At 38.4% G+C, this 25177-nt stretch overlaps 1 protein-coding gene across 1 annotated transcript in view; it reads left to right on the forward strand.

Moving 5' to 3' along the window:
- KCNH1 (potassium voltage-gated channel subfamily H member 1) overlaps window positions 1-25177 on the forward strand; it is a 246286-nt gene that overhangs the window by 61658 nt on the left and 159451 nt on the right. The window contains exon 7 of the mRNA XM_088151395.1: window positions 17244-17670. Within this exon, the coding sequence (XP_088007521.1) occupies window positions 17244-17670 (427 nt within the window). The remainder of the gene's footprint in view (window positions 1-17243; window positions 17671-25177) is intronic.

A 25177-nucleotide genomic window follows, 5' to 3' on the forward strand; every position in this document is an offset into this window, starting at 1 on the left:
GAAGTAGGCAGAGTCAAGCCTGAATAAGGAGCAGTAATAGTGCCCTTAGAACCCACTGTGCTGTCAGAATGATGTCACATGGAACATGACTTCATAATGCAAATGATGCAGTTATATAATTTGCATCAGTTGAATCATGAAACCATTTTGCAATTTACATAATCACATCTGTGATATAATTTCTCCCTTTCATCCACCTGCACATTTCTATGGCTGGAGGGATGGGGGTGCATAATCTCTCTTCTAAATATGGACAAATCTGTCCTCAGTTCATTCCTGTCACTTCCATGTCCGTTTATGACTTCTTTAAAAAAAGCATACAGTTTGCATATGTGATTTTGTGCATCTTTGAATTAATGGAGGAAATTTGGTACATGTTTTTGCTTAATCTGTACTTTCTTACAAGCAGTTTTCTTAAAGTATATTTTAAACAATCTTTCTGGTATGCATTTCCTCTAATACGTTGATGTTTGTGTGCATTTTTCCCCTGTTTAAAATTACTTTGAAAGAGTCTGAGAAGTGCAAATACTGAAAGATAACTGCAGATGCATAAATGGAGCTCTCAGGCCCCAAGGCAAACCTCTCAGTTGATGCCCAGCAATCAGTAAAGCAGTTAGGGGCTTTATTTGAAGGAAAAGACCTGTTCTGGTGTCTGAGGCTTGCACACACAATCTCTCAACAGTAGAGAGGCATCAGCAGGTTGCATTAGTACAAAGGCTACCAAATATGAGCTGCAATAATCTGGATGGCCATTAGATGGCAGCAAAGAATTTGACTTTTCTGACTCTTTGCTGCCATCTAGTCAGCAGCGAGAGTGAGAGACAGTTTGGTGTAGTGGTTAAGGTATCAGGTTAGAAGCTGGGAGACGGTGAGTTCTAGTCCCACTTTAGGCACAAAGCCAGCTGGGTGATGAGTCCAGGCAGTCACCAGGAGTCCAACTGACTCAAAAGTGCGTGCGCACGTACACACACACACACACATGTAAGTAGTCACCAGGGTAAGTGGCTGTCTGCCATGCTCACCCACAACTCACTTTCACATGCTGACCTGTTCCTACCCATCATGGTGACTTAGATAAATGACTAGGTTCTTCTATGGATGCATGACAGCAGACCATGATTGGGTTGGGTTGGTTTAAAGATTGAAAGGCCACACTGGGGCTTCCTGGGCCTTTAACCTCCAGGTTGGCCATCATACTTGATTACACCACTAGCTAGCTATGAGGCATTGAAGAAGTTAAATTTGCAAGGTTTCATAATGATCAAAAATAGTGAAGAGGGTCTGTATATTCAGAGGCAAGAGTCTACCATCAAAAATTTCAAAGCTCTCTTATAGTTTTATTCCCTAAATGGATACAACATATATTTCTACTAATACAGAGTCTATAAAATTGCCTGTAGATTCAGATTCACTCAAGTCGTCAAAATATAGTACACAGCCAATATCAGTGGGAAGAAAGTAACAGGAAAGATCAAATTATGATGCTGAGCAAGGTACAGCAAGTCTGAGTCCTATTTAATTGTCAGATGCTCCCATCTTTGAACTCTTCTCTGTGTGGGTATATAAGTGTACATGCACATGTGTGTGTGTTTGTGTGTGTGTAAGTGGTTTCCCAACAAACCAGGCTTGAATTATTTGCAGCATTTGCTTGAAAAATGCACATCTAATCCACACTGATGGAAAAAGATAAGCATAGTTTTAAAATTGGAGGAGGAAACATCAATAAACTGCATTATGCTGATGAAACTATTCTGATAAATGAAAATGCAAATGAGCTGCAAGCTGTAGTAATGAAAGGCAAGGAACACAGTGAAGAAACAGGACCAAGATTAAATATAAAAGAAGACCAAAATAACGACAACAGGTACAACAACCAGCCTCAGAATTGTCAGTGAAGATATCAAAGTGGTAGATAGTTTTTGGCCTTTTTGATCAACCATCAACAGTAAAGGAACCAGCTGTCAAAAAATATGCCATAGACTAGCATTTGGTAGAGAGCAATGAAGCCCTTGGAAAAGATATTCAGGTGCTATGATGTGTTGATACCTACAAATTTCAGAATTGTGCAGCCAGTCATTTTCCCTGTAACATTCTGTGGAAGCAAAATTTGGAGTTTGAAGAAACAGGATAGAAAGAATATTGATGCTTTTGAATTTTGATGTTGGAGAAGACTCCTGAGAATACCGCAGATAGTCAAGAAAATAAATGGAAGTTCAAAATGCAAATTACCAGGTTCAAATTATCCTATTTTGGATAATTATGCAAAGACCCAGCTCTTTTTAGAAGTCCATAATGCTGGGAAAGGTGGAAAGAGATTGAAGAAGAGGAGGACCAATGGCAAGGTGGATGGACTCGATTACAATGGGTGCACCATTGGAAGATCAAAAGGACTAGATCTGGGAGATACCATCCTGGAGAAAGGCTATTTTAGTGATTGCTAAATGTTGAAAGTGACTTGATAGCATATGATCAATCAATCAATCCACACGTGTGGTATATCATAGTTGATTCAGAGGAGGGAAGTTTAACACGCCAATCTTGCCCAAAATCTCCTGAAACTACAGTATAAACAAGGACCTCCTCTGCATCCATTTTGTTTTTCTGCAGCCAACAATTGGACTTTGCTGTCTCCCAGCTACGTGGCTTCCACATCTGAAGATTTAGCTGAGGAGACAGAGAGTCAAGGCAAAGGTTAACTTTAATTGTCCAGAACAGGATTGCTGCTTTCCAGAAGGAGGATTGTCCATTTGGCAGCCACCCCACTCCCCTGGTTAGGAGCCCTAGTATAAATCTTGCACAGGAGTGATCTTTGGGAAAATACCCCTGTCTCAAGGTGATATATTATGTTGATTGATGAAGGCCTTCATTCTCTCTGGAGTTCCATCCTATTTATCTGGTAAGAAATCAAGAGATCTATGCAACATAGACCTTCTTACATCTACTAGTCACATCAGATCCAGCAGAAGGGGCATGTTGCGGGTCCTGTCAGTCAAGGAGCTTCATTTGGTGGGATCCAGAAAGACAGACTTTTCTGCTGTTGCACCCACCCTCTGGAACATCATTCCCCCCAAGGTGAGATTGGTCCCAACCCTTCCAGCCTTCTGGAAGGCTCTTAAAACTTGGATGTGCCATTGGGCTTGGGGATCCCAAGGAAGGAAGTATCCCAAGAAAAGAGGAGGAGGAAGGAGCATTAGGTATGTTCTCCACCTTGAGTTATTTATCGATGATGATGATGATGATGATGATGATGATGATGATATAAAAAAAAATCTAAAATAAAAAGTATGGAGCCCATTAAATGGTTATATTGTTAGAGTACACTCTCCTCTATCTTTTTATTATTGTATTTTAGATGCAGTTTTTAATTTTTAATTGTTTTTAATGATAGAAGATTATGATTTTACTCGTGTTTTAACTATGTATGCCACCCAGAGTCACATGCAAGTTAATAAACAAAGAAATAGTTGTAGTAAGCTTTATGACAACTGGTAATTGCTAGATCTGCCCTGACTTTTGTGCCATTTGGTTCATGGTTTGGGTCAAGTGGTCATTTGGGTCTCTTACCTGCTTCTGATGTTGGACTATGTATGTCTGCTGCTGAAGCAAGGTATTAGTGACCTGTTCAGTGATCACTGGTTTGGCAAAAGTGTTAGTGGCCGTGGTTTATGTATAGAAAATGTAAAGTTTGCCTCTAAAATAGTGGGGGTAAGAAGTCATCAGAATTAATTCAGTCTTTTTTTGGCTGATATGGCAAATACTGAAAGAAATTATTTCCCAGGACATGAAGGCTCAAATAAGCAGATTAACTGTTGCAAAACTGTGAAGCAATTATGAAAGAATTCCAGCAACTGCTATGGAATTGCATTTATGATTAAATGCAAGCTCTAGTCTTGCTACAATCAGTTTCTTGCACCTCTTGCTTAATTTCTGTATTTCTTTTTCCCCTCCTCTCTAGGTAATAGACCATTGCTGAGCAAGTACAATGCTTGGCTGTTAACAGTGGGGGGAAAAAACACTTTTCACAGCAAACAATGCAATTTGCATTAAATTACCGGGCTTCTCTTGTTTTTTCCAGTGGTTTGCCTTTCCTGCTGTGCTTAAGGTGCTTAATGCCTGTAAACTGCTAAAAATAGGTGTTAATGAAATAATGTAGACAAGCACTTTGCGCTCCTTGTGCTGTGTGTGTTGACTGAGCATTTATTTAATTAACTAGACTGACTCTCTGCATAGAACCTTGGGGAAGGGGCAGCATTCGGACTCATTCTGACCTAGTTCTTTCCCATGAATTTTTTTTTAAAGTTTTCAAAATGGTTTTAAAAATATCCTCTGGATGATTTTTATGAAAACTGATTGGCTGGTAGCAGTCAGTGTTGATTGCTACCTTTCTTACTCTGACAAGGGAATAAGGAACTCATAACTCATACTGAGTTCCCATTTTTTCCAGTGGCCAGAAAATACATTACATTTTTATTTTTGTTCTGATTAAATATTCAGATGTTGGGATGCAAGGATAAGGCTGGAATTTGTGATCTGATATAACTGCATGTATGCCACTGTGCTTTAGTTATGGACTGGGCTGTGTATATCTGCTCTGGTGCTTCTACTTGCATGAAATTTGGGACTGAATGGAGCAGATAAGGTCAACCTCTTCAGAAAGCAATTTTCATTCCGTTTTCCTTTTTCTTCATTTTTCTTCTGGGTCTCTGATTTTTCTATAAGTAATAAAGATTAAAACTCCTTAGTGAACTAGTAGTCTCATTCTGGGAAAAAGGATTTGGCCATTAACATACACATTCCCACCAGGCCAGGCTGTGGAAGGAAGGGGGATTCCTTACCATCTCTTCAGTAGATCAGAGGCAAAGCAGATTTCTCCAGAGTAAAGTGGCTAGTGGCAATAAACCTAGCCAGCTGTCTGTAAGAGTTGCAGAGGGGGTTGAGCTGTCTGGCAGAAGGAAGATTTGGAAGTAACAGGACTTAGGCCATCACATCCCATATATACATGCTGTAAAACTATATTAAAATTAGATATAAAACATAATGAATGGTCAGGACAAAGAGAGAAGTATTTACCCACTGCCCAAAAGCTAACACTTTCTAGTCTATATCCACTGAATATATTTCTCTGGTTTTCACCATTTCTAATTTCAGTTAGTAGATAGCAATCTTATGATAAAGAATGAAGAATTCAGATAAATGCTTGTGGGAGAAGACAGTCTACCAAGCCAGGTTTCAAGCCATAATACTGGCACACTAGAGTTCAACTTGTCACCAGAGCCACTCATATTTATAGATGCCTAGTGATGGGTAGTGTCTAAAATAAGGATAATTGTGACATGAATTTCCAGTATTGTCCCAAGATGTTAAAGGCCTGATACAAGATGGTATCTCCTCCTAGATAGGTTTTGAATGGACTAGTACTTGCAGATTTCTTCAACACTGGCATGGGACTAGCTTTACCTGAAGGCCACAAGGTAGCTTAGGATACACATGGCAGACCACTTGGTCTGCAGCCCCTTTTGCTATTCCCCAACTTAGGACACCTGGGGAAACCATCCCGCTACGCCTAATGGTAGAGCCTGGTCCTGACCTGTGGATTTTGAATGTCTGCCTTTTTGAGATTCACTTAGAATGCAGCCCAAGCCCTCTGACATTCTGGCCTGATTCTTAATGGATTTATTTCTACTATCTCCAGCTGTATGTATCTATGACTTTTTGCAAATTCCTCCCTTTCCTAATTTACCAAGATATAGTCACTTCCCTAGGCCTCAGCATAGTTATCTACAGAAATGTCCAGGTAATAGCAGTTTGGGGAACTTCATGTGAAAGAGAAGGTATATAGCCTTCCCTGAAGATAATTCAGTTATATTCTTTACTTTATTACGTTTGAATAATAGCTTTCCTGTTACAACTCATGGTAGCATACAGTACATGATTCACAATGGGCCTGTAAACTAAGTTAGGCTAATGGGAGATAATGATAATCCCAAGTTACCCAACAGGCCTTGTGGTTGAGTATAAATTGACTTCCCCAGGCTGACTATTTCACAAGTAGCTTTGACTTGGAATGATTGAATAAGTCATATCAGTAGTAGTAAGATACCAGAATTACCTGCATCAGGAAAGGCTGTTTGTAAGGTGAAACTGTTCAGTGATTTGGTGTCTGCTTCTTTACTTTTGGACTCACCAGAACATTTTGTTGCTGGATTTTATTTAATTTTTTTTAGAAAGTAACTTTATTTAACTAACGAACTAACAATAACTAACAAAACTAACTAAAACTAATATTAAAGGAAAAGAAGAAGAAAAAGAAAGGAAAATTAGAAAAAAAGAATGACCAAGGTCAAAAGTGAGAAAAAAGAAAGAAAAAGAATTGACTTCTGACCCTCCTCACAACAGATATAAGTAACAGTATACATCAGTCTCTTGCTCTAAGTTTACAACATAACTTTCATTATTACTATAAACCCATATTATTTCTAATAATCAAATCTATACAATATAATTTCATTTTTTCTGTTTCCCACAGAAAGTCCAGAAAAGTTTCCAATTAACATTAAAAGTTCACAATGTCTTTTCTCAAATCAAACATCAATTTCACCATCTCAGCCATCTCCATCAGCTTCACCATCCATTCTTCCATTATATCTAATGTCAAATCCTTCCACCTTCGTACATATAAAAACCTTAGTGCTATTACCATATATAAGAACAACATTCCATAAATTTAATAACAAATGTATTTCAATCTTAGTAAAAAAATAAATCCATTTTATAATCCAATTTATCATTTTCTCTAAAAAAAAAAAAAAGGAAATGAAATCTCTCTGCCTTTATACACAGATCCTTAAAACCTCGTCTTTCAATCCTGGTCACAAAAAAATCCCATTAGTAACTACCAAAAACTTCGACATATATTTTAACCAAATAAGTTCACTTTGTAAATCTTCTGTTTACTTTTAAAAAGCTTAATCTTTAATCCTTTCAAATAATGTTCCACAAGTTGATTCCCCATCATTCTCTCCTTGGTTTCTCCCAGAAACAGGCCCAGTAATTTCTCTTTGTCTGTTCCCAGGAACAGCCTCACCGGTTGAACATATTCCTTTTGCAAATCCAAGATAAAAAGTTTTTCCAAGTCACTCTTCTTTTCCATTATTTGCATGTCCCCTTTGATCATTGTGACATCAGTTGGTTTCATTTGTAAATCCGTTCTGGCATCCTTTTCCACATCACTCTTATCCTTTGACATTTTTAAATCCATTTTCTAATCCACAGCATCTTTGTTCATACCACCTTCATAATCTAGCATTTTTTAAAACTCCAAATCCACATTCAAATCAGTCTCCACCTCCATTTCAAAATTAACCATCTTATCCAATCTTTCCTCTATCTTTTGTTCAAGGGACTTGAATTTAGCTCCTAATTCATCAAACATTGATTGGAGTAACCTTAAAGAAGTCATTTTATCTTCTAATGGCTGGTCCAAAGGGCCTCTTCTAGCCATTTTTTACCCTCCCAAAGCAAGCAACTGTAGGTATTGTATAAGTGAAAGTAAGCAGACAGTTCACACCCTCTGGTGCCTTTCATGCTGTAATTGCAGGCATGCGCCAGCAGAAAATGCACAGAGGGCTCAAATTACTATCTTCTTCTGTTGTGAAAATCCAGCCAATCCCCAAGCATATCACAGAAAAATAAAAAAAAAATTCTCATTGAAAAATCAAATCCAGTTAATACAGATGGAATTTCATAAATTAAACTTTTAAGAAATAAATCTTTCCCTTTCACTGTAAGTAACTTTTATATCTTTTTTTGTATTTTCCTTATCTTCCAGCTTTTTGCAAATTGTTCAAATTACAATAAAACTCTAATTCTTTTTTTAAAGTTATAGTCCCAGAAATAATGAAAAAACACCAAGAGAATTACTTGCAAAGGAAGGTCTGTCTTACATTGAAAAATAGTTATATTCCAAAGTGATTTAGAAATGGGGTTCAGCCAGCTCTCGTGTCCATATTTAGGCTGCACCACAGCTTTGAACGAAGATGGATCCCCCACCTCCCAGCCACTCATTTGCAAGCTGTTCACAGAAGCTTCCGTTTCTGTGATTAGCTTATGAGGAACAGCCATCCTGGAGACCGAATGGGTTGATTTCTCGCTTCCTCCTTAATCTGGAGCAAGTTGTACTACTGCCTTGAATTTCTTTGGGAGAAGAGCAATCTACTTGGCATCCAGAAGGCCTCAAATGCAGTTTCTGGCATCTCCAATCAAAATGAGAATATAGCAGGTGATAATAAAATTTTCAGCTGCGAATTAACTGCCAGTCCAAGCAGGCATTATTGGCACAGACTTCTGCTATGAACTGTAATGATGAAAAAAATGATGAAATGTGCACATTTTTGTACTTGTGTCTTGGCCTAGAATGCAAGTATGCAAATCACAGGGATTGTGTTGGATATCACAACATTTTGTCACCTGTCTCTCCTTGCCTCCTCTGCAGATATCTATGAGCACTGGGGCCACCTAAAGTTCCTGAATACTATTATGATCCCAAGAGCCTTCTCTGACCAGGCTGCTGAGCACAGTCGCCAACATTAATAGTGCAAGTTCCCATTATTCTGAGGTCAGAAACATATGACAACTGCAGTGTAAAACACATTAAAGACAGTTTTAAAACAAAGATCTCATCCTCCCCCCCCGCCCCCGCTTCTTGAAAGGAAGATCTCAGCTCTAGCCAACCCAAGAGCATGGCATTTTTGTAATTGTCCTGTTCATTGCAACCTTTATTTTCTGTTCCCTCTGAATGTTCAGTTTATCCCCTGACACCAAAGGAAATTAGCCCAGTACAAGGAGCTTCCTTATGTTCCTGTGATAGTAAGGCTGTTTACTATCTATCTCCCTTTAGCACTGTGGGATATACTCTCTGTTGTCAGACACTTGGGTGAAATCCAGGATTGCTTATGCCACTAGTGAGACTAAGGTAATAGGAAGTAGGGGATTTCAGGACTGGAATTTAAAGTGGAAGAGGAATTCAATAATATGGTAAAGCAGTTTTATCTGTACCGTTGGGAAGTTGGTTAGTGTTTAATGTACTTTTAAAAAAAAATTGGTTCATAGTAAATACAACTAAAGTACAACTAAGCAAAAATATTGAATTGTGGAATATCTTTCTAAATATCTACAAATTACCCTATTTTACTTTGTTATCCCCTTATGCTCAATTAACTAGGACCCTGGAGGTTTTCATGGTTTATTTAAACACTAGATAGAAACTGTGTATCCTTTTGGGGAAATGTAATTATGATAAATTCAGGAAATAAAAATAAAAAAGTTGCATTTCTGTTTTCTAAGCAGAACATATATGAATAAAAAAAGGTATATATGAATAAAAATGAAATTTTCCACTGCATTTAACAAGCCTAAATGAAAATGTTGGAGCAATGATATTTAAGCATGACTGAACAAACTTTTCCATAAAACCTAATGACCAGAATTAAGCAATAATTTTCAGAAGTATTCATTAAAATAGGACACTTAAATTTAATTTACTTGAGGAAAGAAGCATGACTCCTACAATGTACTGTATGCTTTTGCACTTTTAAATGTGCATATTGATTTTAAAATACCTTCAAACAATAAAAGTATTGTTGAAAATTTTAAGGTAACAAGAATGCTAAACAACTAGACTTGGACCACAACTAGACTTCCTCAATATTCATCTTGATATACATTTTTTCCACAATTTCTTCCATCATGTAAATCTAGAATTCATTTTCTACTCTTACACCAAGAATTATGTGAATGTGGCAGCTACTGACTTGGCCTGTGACAATTATAAGTTCCATTGTTCTAATCAAGTGTAACTAGGGAGTTGTAGCCTAACATCTGGGACAGTTGGGGAAGGTTGATATACGTACTCTGTGACGGGTTGGCTTCTCAATTTATATACTTCATAATATACGTACACTTGAAAATGAGCAAATCACAGGCTTTAATTGATTATAATCTGAGTCTTAGGCAGTGATTAAATCTTCCATTGTCTAGCACCAGCTTAACTTTATCAAGGAATAAAAAAAGCATTTTTAATGTTTTCAGTTCAAGGTTTTGGGGTATGGTGCTACTGTTTGTGAATAGCTCATGTGTTGTTCTTAGGTACAAGCTGCGACCTTAAAGTCTTAGCAGTGGGTATTGAGAAATAATAGACAGGATTTAAGGATAGCCCTCTCAATAATATTCTTTCAACATTGCAGTGGTTCTAAGCTATAGCCCAAAGACACTTTCTGCATCCTACAACTAAATTCCTGGATCATGCTGAATTCCATCACAGAAAAATGATAAAGAAATGTAACACATCTGATTCAACAAATTACTAAGGGGCAATTCCTGTGTACCTTATTCCCATAATGCATAAACATGATTTAACGGTTGTAACAACTGATGTAATATTGCTAGCCTAAAACTTTTCTCCTATCCTTATGCAAGTAACAAATATGGTATTTTGCTTTTGCTTATCCAAAGCACGATACATGCCACTGAACAAGCATTTTCACAATTTATTACAGCTTCATTGCATTAAGTGTGGCTTCCCGTAACTGTGCAAGCAGTTCTGCCAGCACAGAGATGAGAAACTTTTATGTGGACAGAATCTGCACTTATGAATTATTTTCTAGTGACCAAGTATTGCAAGCCATGTAATGACCTTGCTGGAGGTGTTGCGGTTGGAACTCTTGTCTTATTTTTTCCAACATATTAGTGATGGACTGAAGAGAGTTTTACTGAAAGAGGTCCATTAAGTTACTGGAGGCTTAGCACATCTTTTCTTTTAGGGTCGTGCTGATAGTCTTGCAGAGGCTGCAGGCAACAATAGGTTGCCCACTCTGTGCTAGTAATTGTTCAGCTGCTACCCGAATTTGCAAGCATTAGGAGAACAAAGCCACCTCCTATACTATTTCTACTACTGCCCACAGGAAGTGTTAAATAAAAGTTTGGAACTTATTTGAATGGGCCTAATGTATTATGGAGAATCCATTGCAGTCATGTGATTAGTTCCTATGCCTGTACTGTTTCCATGACTTAAGGATTAATCTCTCAGGTGGCACCTAAATCTCATTTGAAACAAAAGTATTAGCAACAGTCTTCTGGAATACAGTAAAACTGTACATGTGTCAGGATGTGCCAGAAAAATAGTTATCCTGGTGATGCTAAGGAACATTTAGAATTGCAAATAAGTCAGCATCTCAGCATGTTCATGAACAAGAATTGCCAGTACCGGCTGGAAACCACTTTTCCCAGCCTGACTACTCCCTTTTGGCTTCTATGTCATTGTCTTGTCTTAAAAGGAATTCTACGTAGCACTTGCAACCTGCTGTGACGAGTTTGCAAAACATTTTAAGATAAAAATAATTTGCACATGTTCTGACTCATGCTATGCTGTAAACCTGAACGTAACCTGAAAGCAGATTTTGACAATGGAAATTGAGATAGCTGCCTGTCCAATATGATGGATGAGTTTCACCTTGACCTGCAGATATAGATAAGCTGCTTGGAAGAGTTTGTTTGGTGTGGTGGTTAAGACACCAGGCTAGAAACCAGGAGACTGGGAGTTCTAGTCCCACCTTAGGCATGAAAGCCGGCTGGGTGACTTTGGGCCAGTTTCTTTCTCTTAGCCCAACTCGCCTCACAGGATGTTGTGGGGAAAATAGGAGGAGGAAGGGGTATTAGATATGTTCTCTGCCTTGAGTTATTTATAAAAACAATAAAGGCGGGATAAAAAATCTAAAAAAAAGAGCTTCTTGCCTTTTGCAGAGGTGGACTGATGAGCTAAATTATGTGATGATTAATGCTTTCTTGGAGAAGGCTATCCTGATGCTTTTGAACTTTGCTGGATGCTATTAAAGGATGCTATTCTTTTAAACAGGAATGTAGTAAGGCAATTTTCTGAGGGAGAAAATGATCCTTGAAATCCATCACTACTGATAACTGTTCTAAGCATTTCTTTGTTATTCAGGGTTATCAGGCAAACAATTATAACACAACTATAGTTCTTGGATGAAGCTGATTAGTTGGATCTTTTGCAAACCAGAGTTTTCTTTGGGGCAGGGGACAATTGGCCAGGTTTGGTTACAGAAGCAACTTTAATCTTTCATTGATTGATTGATTGATTGATTGATTATGTGCTATCAAGTCAGTGTCGACTTTTAGCAACCTGTAGAGGGAAGAAGGAATGAGCTTGAGGGACAGAAGGAAGAGCCACTATCAAGATTGTTGTTGTTTAGTCGTTAAGTCGTGTCCGACTCTTCGTGACCCCATGAACCATATTGCGCCAGGCCTTCCTGTCCTTCACTGCCTCCCTGAGTTTGCTCAGTTTCATGCTCATTGCTTCAGTGATGCTATCTAACCATCTCATCCTCTGCCGTCCTCTTCTCCTTTTGCCTTCAATCTTTCCCAGCATCAGGGTCTTCTCCAAAGAGATCTCTCTTCGTATTAGGTGGCCAAAATATCTGAGCTTGAGCTTCATTATCGATCCTTCCAATGAGCAATCAGGGTTGATTTCCTTTAAGATTGACTGGTTTGACCTCCTAGCAGTCCAGGGGACTCTCAAGAGTCTTCTCCAGCACCACAGTTCAAAGGCATCAATTCTTCGGCGCTTTTTTGGTCCAGCTCTCACAGCCATACATTACTACTGGAAAAACCATAGCTTTGACTATGCGGATCTTTGTCGGCAAGGTGACGTCTCTGCTTTTTAATATGCTATCTAGGCTTGCCATAGCTTTCCTCCCAAGGAGCAAGCGTCTTTTAATTTCATGGCTGCAGTCTCCGTCTGCGGTGATCTTGGAGCCCAAATAAATGAAGTCTGTTACTGCTTCCATTTCTACCCCTTCTATTGGCCAGGAATTGATGGGTCCAGATGCCATGATCTTAGTTTTTTAATGTTGAGTTTCAAGCCAACTTTTGCACTCTCCTCTTTCACCCTCATCAAGAGGCTCTTTAGTTCTTCTTCACTTTCTGCCATTAGGGTGGTATCGTCCGCATATCTGAGGTTGTTGATGATTCTCCCTGCAATCTTAATTCCGGCTTGTGATTCTTCCAGCCTGGCATTTCTCATGATGTACTCTGCATATAGGTTAAATAAGCAGGGTGACAGTATACAGCCTTGTCGTACACCTTTCCCTATTTTGAACCAATCGGTTGTTCCATGACCGGTTCTAACTGTTGCTTCTTGGCCTGCATACAGATTTCTCAGGAGACAGGTAAGGTGGTCTGGTATTCCCATCTCTTTAAGAATTTGCCACAGTTTGTTGTGATCCACACAATCAAAGGCTTTTGCATAGTCAATGAAGCAGAAGTAGATATTTTTCTGGAACTCTCGTGCTTTCTCCATGATCCAGCGAATGTTGGCGATTTGATCTCTAGTTCCTCTGCCTCTTCGAAACCCAGCTTGTACATCCGGTAGTTCTCGGTTCATGTATTGCTGAAGCCTAGCTTGTAGGATTTTGAGCATAACCTTGCTAGCATGTGAAATGAGTGCAATTGTGCGATAGTTTGAGCATTCTTTGGCGTTGCCCTTCTTTGGAATTGGAACGTAAACTGACCTTTTCCAATCCCGTGGCCACTGTTGCGTTTTCCAAACTTGCTGGCATATTGAGTGCAGCACTTTAACACCATAATCTTTTAGTATTTTAAATAACTCAGCTGGAATACTGTCATCTCCACTAGCTTTGTTGTTAGCACTGCTTCCTAAGGCCCACTTGACTTCACTCTCTAGGATGTCTGGCTCAAGGTCAGTGATCACACTAGCGTGGACATCAGGGACATTAAGATCTTTCTTGTATAGTTCTTCTGTGTATTCTTGCCACCTCTTCTTAATCTCTTCTGCTTCTGTTAGGTCCCTGCCTTTTTTATCCTTTATCATGCCCATCTTTGCACTACTATCAAGATAATGGTCAGATAAAAGAGGACTGAGTCCAGGGCAGGAATGTAACTTCAGTAAATGTCTCAGAAAAGACATTTCTCAAGAAGATAAAGGGAGGGAGTGGGGACTGCATTCAGACTTGCAACATTCTGTTATGATAGCTATACAGTAAAAGTAGTACTGACCTACATGACATTGGATCCCTAGTCTGATCTACCTTGAAGGGCTGACACAACCATATAGATAGATTATTTACAGGAAGATCTGTTCCCAACCTGGTTCTTCAGGTCTTCCAATCATGCATCCATTGCTACTGTAACTGAGTCCACCCATCTTCCTGCTAGTTCCCTCTTCTTCTCTTTTCTTCTACCTTTCCTAATATTATAAACTTCTCCAGAGAGCTATGTTTTTGCATAATGTGTCTGAAGTATGATAGTGTGATCCTGGTCATTTGGGCCTCAAGTGAGAACTCTGGATTGATTTATTCAATGACCCATTTGTTTTCTTGGCTGTCCATGGGATTCTCAGGAGTCTTCTCCAACCTTGGTGTTCAAAAGCATCAATATTCTTTCTATCTTGCCTCTTCAAAGTCCAACTTTTGCTCCATAGCGTATCACAGGGATAACCATTGCCTGCATGGTTCTGATCTTAATAGGTGTAGACACATCATGGCATCTGAATATCTTTTCCATGTCCTTCATGGCTACTTTACCAAGAGCTAGTCTGCAGTGTATTTTTTGATTGCTGGTTCTACTATTGATAGGTGATCCTAAAAGGCAGAAGCTATCCACCATTTCAAGATCTTCATTGTCAATTTTGAGGCTGGTTGCTGTGCCTGTTGTCATTATTTTGGTCTTTATATTTAATCCTAATCCCATTTTTCACTGTGCCGCTTGACTTTCATTACTAGAGCCTGCAGATCATTTGCATTTTCAGCTACCAGAGTAATGTGCATAGTGCACATTATTAATGTTTCTTCTTCCAGTTTTAAATCCACATTCATCTTCCAATCCAGCTTCCCTCAATATATACTCTGCATGTAGGCTGAATAAATAAGGGGAGAATATACAGCCTTGTCTCACTCCTTTGGCAACTTGGAGACTGGATTACTTCTTCGTATAGGCTTGCTGCTTTATAGATGCCTCCTATCAGGCTTCCCAGCTGACAAGGCAAAATACTGCAAGAGTTTCTCAGGACATGAAAACTCAGATACGCAGATATATTGCAGCAGAACCATGAAACTATTATGAAATAATTCCAGTTCTGTTTATACAGCAGTGAAATCCAATTTCTTTTGCCTTTCTCCTGCCTCCTCTATGTAAATGGCTAGATGCAATTATCTTTTATGTGAAAGTACACTTCCTATCCATTCCTACTTTTAGTAATGCCCTGATCTAGGCTTGGGTTGTTTACTTTTGACCATGTAAGAACTAACTATTATACCTCCATGTGTCCTACCACTATGAGAGGTTAGATCAGTGGAGCATGGAACAGGCCCTACCCTTGGTAGCTTTTCAGTTGCAGACTTCTTCCTCAAGAGGTTAACCTTATCCTGTCTTTGTTTAGTTTGAGAAATGCTGTTAAACCCTTTTTGTTTTATTGTCCACATGGCTTTAATGCAGCTGTATGTTTTAACGCCTTTCTCTGTTTTAAATGACCACTTTTCTCCCAGTCTTAATTTGATACGTGGAAAAAAAAGTTTGATTTGCACAAAACTTTCTGTAGCCCTGTTTCCCTTGAGTACCAAAGTTAATGTGTGCGGCATTGCTTTAAAGCTATGTAGTGTTATTTTGCACAGTCTTGGCTGATATTACGAACAGTGCCTTTTCCGTGGTGACATCATTATTTAGGAGATCCTTTATCAGAGATATTTAGCACAGATCCAACCTGTGTTGAATTTTAGCAACATGGTGAAGGTAGAATAAGCATTTGGAGAAGATAAGAGTTACTTTGAAAAATGGTTAAGACCTTGTTGAGATTTGATATGTGAAATTGATTTGCTGCTGTAACTTAGCTTTTCATGCTGTGTGTGTGTGTGTGTTTCTGTTGGTTTTAGGTTGTAGTACCATTGGAAAATATGTCCCAGGGTCATAGTAGAATTTACTTTTGCATAGGTATATATAGGACTGCAACTTCTAATTTATATACTTTAATGATGTATAAAATATTTTAAAGATTTTTTGATTTCTGTGGCTTATATCTCCTTTAAAATAATCACTGAAGAAATGAAGAAGCAAGGTACGGTGATGATCTCTTAAAAATGCTCACTTAATTCTGTTTCTGTTTGCCAGATCCCATTTCATCTAAATTAAAAAGGGGCTGATTGAAAACTCAGAAAGGGATTTTGTTCAAATGATTGCTGACATCACTGAAACTAGTTTATATACTTAATGTGTTGTTCTTTTTGTTAAGCTTGCTTTAATTATTTAATTGGAATTGTTAGATCGTTATTTGTTTGGCAGGAGTATATTGCATTTTGAAATATGGTGAGGAAGTAATATCAATTAGTCCACATAGCATTGTCTCCATTTAATGTGCAAATTATTGATTTTAAGGATATAGAGCAGACTTCTTCAGTCTGGCACTGTCCATCAGTTTTCATGGATACTGACAGTGCTGGTTGGAAATGTTGAGACTTATTGTGCAACATATCTGGAGGGTACCAGGTATACCAGGTTGGAGAAGGCTAATATAGCATTAATAATTTTTATTATGAAATTATGTTGATTCTGTGAAATTGTATGTATTTTAAGAGTAGATAATAGTTTTGATTGAAAACTATTTCTAAGAGTTAGAAATTGAGGATTTTTTGATGACAGGCTAATGAAATAAACTTTCTCATTAAATAAATTCTTATAATCTTTGTCTTTTGAATATTTTAGGATGCTTTCAAAATTAAAATGGGACACAGCATATACTAATACAAGGACAAGTCCGTGACTTGTAGAACAATGTTGACTACATAAGTGCCTATAAAATTCTACCGCAATTTCTTATCATTTGTTCAGTATCTGTGTCCCAATCATAAATAAGCATTCTTAAGTTCTGCTGAAACCAGTGAAGCAATTTAATTGCCAAGGAAATTAAGACATGTCAATTTTAATGTAAACCGACTGGCCTAATTTTCTCTCATCTGGGACCCACCTCTTCACCCTTCTGCCCACTTATAGAATGGATCGAGGATAAAGCTGACTTATGTGAATTATTTATTTGGTCTGCATAGAGTTAATTTCGCAGCTCTAATGGGACTTTGAACCTATCTAAATATATAGTCAAGTTATTCTTCACAACAATATTACATTATATAATACTAACGGGTTGTTTTGCTTTGTTCCTTTAGGGCATCAGTAGTCTGTTCAGTTCTCTTAAAGTAGTCAGGCTGCTTCGACTGGGTCGTGTGGCTCGAAAACTGGACCACTATATTGAATATGGAGCAGCTGTCTTGGTTCTTTTGGTGTGTGTCTTTGGTCTTGCAGCCCATTGGCTGGCCTGCATTTGGTACAGTATTGGGGACTATGAAGTTATCAATGAGGATAAAAACACAATACGAAATGAAAGCTGGCTCTACCAGCTAGGGGAATCCATAGGATCGCCCTATCAGTTGAACACTACAACCGGAAAATGGGAAGGCGGACCAAGCAAGGATTCTGTTTATATCTCTTCATTATACTTTACAATGACTAGTCTGACAAGTGTTGGATTTGGGAACATTGCACCAACCACAGATGGAGAGAAGATCTTTGCTGTTGCTATGATGATGATTGGCTGTAAGTATCATTAGATGAATTTTTAATTATTTAGTCTTTTGAAGTGCATGATTTTCTGTAAACTGCACCAACTTTCACTAGACACTCCCAAAGACACAAGTGGGGACAGGCAGTTTTCACAGTTCCCCCTAGTCTCCTCCCCCCCCCCCCCCACAAATCTGCTGGGAGATCCCCTGGAACAGCAAGAAGTTGGAGCTACCGGGAGAATTAATATTCCCTTCTCCCTTCCCCCAGGATCTAAGTCAGTTCCATAACTGAAGGGACATCTTCCCTTCATGGAATAGTGGGCTTTGATTATTCCTCATTTTTGACCACCAGCTCTCCATGATATCGAATCAGTAACTTTTTTCCCCAAGTGACTCATGTGATGAACAAGAAGTTAAAGATGAATGTTTTACTTTGCTGCATGCTGAGTGCACCATCTTTTGAAACCAAGTAGAGAGTAATGTGAATTGATCTTACTAGATACACTTTTCAACATTTTGCATTCTTCATATTCCCACTGGAAAAATCACTGCAGACATACTATAGAATTAAACCAAAGTTAAGTTCTTTGACACAGATATTTTGCATATTCTGAAACCTCATTTATAACAGAGTACTTTGAATTGTGCTTGTAATAAAAATTGAAGTGGTGTTTACTGTGAAAAAAATAATGGTGTCTTTCCAAAATGTTTAGATTTATCTTAGATCTGTTAATATTTTCCATTTTATTAGATATGATTAGAATAGATACCACTATTCTATACGTATCAATTAAGAACAAACCTAGAGTTTAATGGGACTTTGTTATTGCAGCATTATTGCATTATGCTTTAGCCAGTGGTTAGAAATAGCAGCATTTTCATTAAGCTACTTGTAATATTTTAGAACTCATAATCCAAGGAAAAAGAATTCTTATTCATTTGATTTATATTATGAATCCTCCTATGACCTATAAAAGTAAGATTTAGGTGTTCACATTTGTTTATATATTTATATTGTTGCATTTATGTCTTGTTTTTCTTTGAGTGTTCAAGGCAGTATATATAGTTGGCTCCTTATTTTCACAACTCCAACCACCTGGGAAGCTCCAATCTAACACACTGTACAACCAGATTGATTATACAGATGTTCTCCATGCTTATTTAAGATAATTAATACTACTTGTCTAGTATCGTTTTCTGAGGTAGCCTTCTTCAGCCTAAAGCCCTCAAGATGATTTGGGAGTACAACTGTTAGCCGAAACTGAGGAAGGCTGTTCAACCCTAACATTTAAAAGTGGTGTGGAAAGTCTTATCTCATGTTTGGAAAACAGTTTTTGAACTGACCTTTTATATATCAGAACAAATGTTCTTCTAGATCAGATTGATAAACCACGCTACTTTGTAAAAAAATATTTTTCCATCTTTATATAAAGAATTTGATCAAGGAAAAGAAATAAAAGACAGAGAGCTTGCTTATTTTTTGCCTCTGTGACACACCTTGTGGCAGGCTGAGAGTCGATTTCGTAGTAGGTGAATCTAGTAAGCATTCGGCCAGTAGTGACAGGGAAGATTGGGACAAGGGTAAGTTGACCTTGGAATATTGCAGAATTAATTCTAGTAACCGCTCTCCATTCATGGATATGCTGTACCTTTTGAAATAGCAGGAAATGTGGCTTGATATGATGAAAGGGTCTGAAGGATAGATATTAGAATTAATCATGCCAATGATGGCACTGAAGGGCATTATATACTATGAAGCAACCTCCTCAGACAGATGCGGGGCTTCCTGAAAGAGCAGCAAATTGTTAATTAATGTGTTGTTATTGAGTTTGTACTGGCAAGGAGACAGAGAGGCTTTTGTGGGTACTAAGTATTTTAATTGGAGGGAGTGCAGCTAAATATGTTGGGCGAATCTTAGTTTACTGACGTTAATTTAAAACTCCTTGGATATTGTTAAATAAATCCATATGTACAAATATTTAGTGCACTTGCATATTACCTTATTTGAAATGATAGCAGTGATGGAAATGTATACACAGAAGACAGAATTCTTCATTTAAAAAATATTAAACACAAATACCCAAATTGTCCTGTTAAAACAGATTGTGGTAGCAATAGAATTTCTGGGCTGTTGGTTCCTGTAGCATGCCCTTGGGAACACGCAATAGTCTGTTCAACAAACAGTGCCATATATAAAACAACCTGGCACACATCTGTCTCGATTAAATGTGTGTGCCTTAATTCATAATCATCCTGACCTTTTCAGTTTCTGTAACAATGTTCTGTGGCTGACAAGCCCTTACTGTATCAACTCCAGCCTTTTAATCAGCATTGACAAGAGAAATAACAGAACTCTCAAATAATTCAGTGGAGCTCATGAAGATCAGTTGTTTGTGGAATTCCAGTATGGTTAGATTTCCTTGTTCAAGAGACTGCAGAAGAAGAAGAAGGCATCTGCAATGTTTAACTCATATAGCAGAAAGTCAAATACAATAATGTCACGTAAGATATTTCCAGTGAAATCAAGGCAATTGACAAATAATATACATCTTTATTTATGTTCGAGGAGTACTTTATAGAACTGAAATAAATGGGCATAGAACTGAATCAAAGGCTTCAAAGGGAAGGGAAGGGAATCATTCTGATGAATGCAAATTATGGCATTTCTACTATGAAAACAAGTTCCCTTTATTTAGTGGGCAAAACAGTGGATGTATTCTGTTAATGAAATGGCATAACAAATTATTTCAAGCATTTTCCCTCATTCATTGCAAATGCGGTAATAGGCTATCTGCGTAAGCTACTTTGAAACATGAAGCTCATGACTCACTAAGAGAGAAAAGGGGGCATTAGCAAATAATGCTAGAGACATCATGAAAGAACTTATGCTGAAAATTAATTTGATGCTTCAGTAGTGGAACAGAATAAAAAAAAACTTGTGGAAAATTTCTAGATCATTGAAAGCAAAGGTGCTTGCTGAAAGAATGACTGCCAGTTACATCTAGAAAAGACAAAAAGTCTAAAAGTGAACCCCCAAATCTTTGAGGATACAAAGTAGTGATGTAGCTACAATAATCTATATATATAGACTGAATAAACTTGAATCTGTAGTGGTCCATAGCTGGCCTATAATTGCAGGCTGTATTGGTTCCAATGTTTTATGAAAGTTTTAGGAAGTTTGACTGAGAACGGACCAGTTTACATATTGCTGTGTTACTGTTTCTTAGAAACTTTATTACTGAAGTTATAAAAAGGATACATTTTTATGCAATGTGTGCAATGGAGTCCTTGGTGCTCTCTGAGGTTGGTTGGTTGCTTGCAGGCATTTCATTACCTGACTAGGTAGCATCATCCGTGCTTGTGAGTGTGGGGTTTGCTCCCTATTTATATGCAGTAGCTTGCCCTGCCAGTGTTGGTGGGGCTGTGGTTTTCTCCTTGATAGTTCCTTGATTAGGGTATTGTTTTCTGCTTGATTGTTTGCCTGGTGTTAATCCCTGCCTATCTGGGTGTTGGCTGCTGGAGAGGATGTGTTCTGCTCTTTTTGTTTCCTTCTTAGCTTTTTTTTTTTAACTGTCTGTTTCGAATGGTGTCAATGTGGTTTATCTCTATGTGTCTATTGATGGCTGATTCATCTCGGTGCCGAGCTTCCAGGAATTCCCTAGCATTTTTGGATTTAGCTTGGTCTAGGATGCTCAGTTTCCCTGTTGAAACTATGGTTGAGTCTGTCCATGTGTTGTGTGATTAAGGAGTTTTCATCGTGTCTTCTGACTGCTAGTTGGTGTTCATGGATGTGCTCTGCTAGCCTTCTGCCTGCCTGTCCTACATAGTGGCTGTTGCAGTCCTTACGCTGTATGTTGTTGATGACTCCTGTTTTTTATTCTTGGGCTCCTGGGACTTTTGGTTTACTTAAGATCTTTTGTGTGCTACCAAGATGCCATGTGGTTGTAATAGTCTGTTGGTTGTTTCTGAGATGCTTTTGATGTACAGTAGTGTTATCCTTTTCACTGCTTGTGTTGGTTGTACTGTAGTAGGTCAGGCATTTTTTGATAAAATTGTGTGGGGATACATTTTGTTGGAAGATGTTGTATAGGTGGTCTGGTTCCTTTTTCTAGTGTTCTGGGTTGCTGCGGTGCATTTGTACTCATCTGAATAATGTTCTTATACAACTCCTCTTGTGGGAGGTTGGGTTACTTTGGTAATGGAGCACTTGGTTAGTGTGGGTTGTTTTTTTGATAGACCTGCATTTCTAATTTGCTGTCATTTCCTCTGCTGATGAATATACAGGTAGTCTTTGCCTAACAACCACAACTGGGACTGGAATCTCAGTCGCTGAGCAAAGCAGTCGTTAAGCGAGATGCCCATGTGACTGCTTCATTCAACGGCCACAATCCGGGCACTCCTGGTTGTGGTTGTTAAGCGATCTTCAGGATCGTTAAGCGAATGGAGCAAAAGAGCTGTCTGCTGAAGGATTTCAGCTCAGTGTGGAGCTGAAATCCTCCCAGCCGGAAGCTCTTTGAGAGTGAAAGGGCTGTTTGCCAGATGGTTTCAGCTCTGCGTAGGTAGCCTTTTTGCTTTCCTAAAGCCCGCCGAAGGGATTGCCCTCCCCTCCATCCATGGAGGGGAAATCCTTCCTGGGGCTGGAGGAACAGAGCTCAAATCTTCAGGAAACCCCCTGGCGATGGGAAGGAACAGAGTTCAAATCCTGCAGATTTGCATATTTCAGGCATCACCCATTCCATCTTTCACATGTAGACATTTGTTCTTAAGCATGATATACAAATATGCATCCTGATGTTACGATGCAAGTTCTGCCTTTTTGTACCTTTGTTGTGATGTTGCATGCAAGTACATACCCCTTGTGTATTTGCATGCAATGTGGCACAATGGCACAATGCTATTTTTCTCACTTGTCCATCCCTTGCCCACCCCTATGCTTTCACACCATCTTTCCCGCTAACTGGAGACTTATGCTGTTGAGAATTTCATCCCGATAGCAATTATCTTCTGACTCTAGTTCTCACCTAAAGAACCGTTGATATTTTACACCTTTTCACTAATCTATGAGTTGATCCTGAATAACAGAGATGAACTTTTTAATAGCTGTTTATTTCTTAATATAATTTATTAAATTCTTGTAATACAGAGGGCTGTTACTTGAGGTTAGGATACTGGTTTAAAAATATTTTTTTCTTAATGATTTTAGCATAGCCATAGTTATTCAGCCATCAAACACTCCTCCACTGCCTTCACCAAGATATGAATTTTTGAGCCTGCTGGGGGAAGAGTGACAAAGAATAAGCTCCCTCCTTGTGGAACGTTCTCCCCCCTGAAATGAGGCTTGCCCCTTCCCTGCTGTCATTTAGGAAGTCCCTCAAGACCTGGTTGTGTCATAAGGCCTGGGGGTCTTTGGGAACCGGAGACATTCTTAGATGGCTCAACTGTAATTGATATTCTGCTCTCTCTGTGGGGTTTGTATATTTTAAAATCTATTTTTTAAAATATGTGATAATGTTTTTATTCTAATGATAACTTTTTATCTTTTTATAATGCCTGTTTTTATTCACTTGTTATTTTATTTTAATTGTTGTAAGCCGCCCACAGTCGGTTTGTGTGAGATGGGTGGCTATATAAAACTGATGTATAAATAAATAAATAAGTAAGTAAGTAAATAAAATAAGGCTGAGATATACAAGCCATAAATAGGTAAAATCCACAAATTTCAGGCCAGTCAAAATAATGTTTTCAGCCTATAAGGAAAAAGATTATAAACAATAGAAATGAACATTTGAAAGGTCACAGTCATGGAAATAAATGCATCTTTGTTCAAATATTACAGTTTAGCAGTGGAAAAGAAAGCAACAGTGAAGAATGACTAACATTCCAACTTCAGTTTCATTATTTGTTAGCGTTAACTAATTATCACGGTGATCTGCAGAAAGAAAGATAATCAAGGTTGTGACAAAAATAATAGGAATGAAGAGGTTTATTTTATTTTAGCTTTATAGAGGTTGATAAATAGGTGTGATTGATGTCCACCTTTCAGTTGACAGGTAAGTGATTGGAAGGTAGGCCAAAGGCTAGAGGCCCATCAGATCTGAGGGGGTCTTTCCATGACTATTATCTTTCCAGTGCTGTCCTATTTTTATTTTTTTAATGTGCTGGCACCAGGGTGCTTTCTTTCTTGTTATCATCTCCCTCCTCCTTTCCCATTGGCTGGGCTGCTACTTACCAGAATACAGAGAATCTACAAAATATCGATCCAGGCTTCATTCCAATGGTGTTAAGCTTCCAGGCAAATAAACCATGGTGTAATTGTTTGGTATCCAGACGTTTCCTGAGCAGTTGTGGCTGGCATGTTCAGAGGTAGAAGTGGTTGGTCTGTAGCACACTTCTTGGCAGCTTGCAGGCAACTAAGTAGGAACTAACTAAGCTCTTGTGTTTATAACAGAACTAATCTCCAATTAGACCATGTCAAATGAATTCTGGAAAGCCACTTTCTGATTGGTTCTTCATCGAGGTGAATTTGGATGGTCTAATTTGAAAAAATTCTAAATGAGTTAATTTTTTATTGGTCTTTCTTTGAAATATGCACCAGGCTTTGTTAACCTTCAGACTTCCTTCTTGTTATAGTTATTGGGATGTTTATAAATCTCAACAGCTTTTCTGTGTTGGTTGTTTACGACTGCAGCCCAATCCCTGGATGTGATTGGCAATGAGCTGAGCCAGTTTGTCTTTTGGGGTCATGCCAGCAATGAAAATATGAGAGTGCTGAAGGGATAGTCCTTTACTGTTCTGATGCCCTCAGTGGCTGTATGCTTCCTTCAACATAACCAACTGGTTGAATTAATGGCTATCTGCAGATGTGGGGACACAGTGTCACCTAAAATATTGTAGCTTTTAAGAGCCTGAGTCAGCTAGCCAATACAACATTTTCTTGCATAAGCCACTATGGTTTTCTATCACTGGTCAAAGAGCAGGGCTGCACTTTCATTATATAGTCAAGCCATAATGGTACCACTGCAAGAGAGAAAGGAGGGGGTATTTGGTAAAGTTAAAAAGAAGGAGAAACTTATCAAAATCTAGTTTTGAATCTATTGAAGATTACATTTTGAAAAATCAGCATTTGTTGGGATCCTCTTATGCAAAAGCAGGGGTGTCCATGGGGTATGTGGAAGTCAAGAAAGTCATATGGCGATCACAACCATGCAGTTCAAGCTCTGCTCCCTTTTACATGCAGCAAACACATATAACAAGGGGCAGGGCTTCAAGAGCAGTTAGAACCACCATTTTTACTTTTTGGACCCCTCCATGGATCCCTCTGTGCAAAAAGATATCTTAGATACGCTATTTTGCATAAAAGAAAATATATACATATTCATACACAAAGAGGAATTTAATATATAGGACCATCTATAATACCTGCATATTGAATATTTAGAGTGGGGTATAGTATGGAGACAGCTTTGGTCGTGCTTATTGATGACCTTTGGCAGAGCTGGGATGGGAGTGGTGCATCTATCCTGGTGCTCCTTGATTTCTCG

The sequence above is a fragment of the Python bivittatus genome, unplaced genomic scaffold (genome assembly GCF_059951505.1).
Source record: "Python bivittatus isolate LINGU-HERP-01145 unplaced genomic scaffold, Pbiv_v1 ctg000020_np1212, whole genome shotgun sequence".
Classification (NCBI taxonomy): Eukaryota; Metazoa; Chordata; class Lepidosauria; order Squamata; family Pythonidae; genus Python; species Python bivittatus.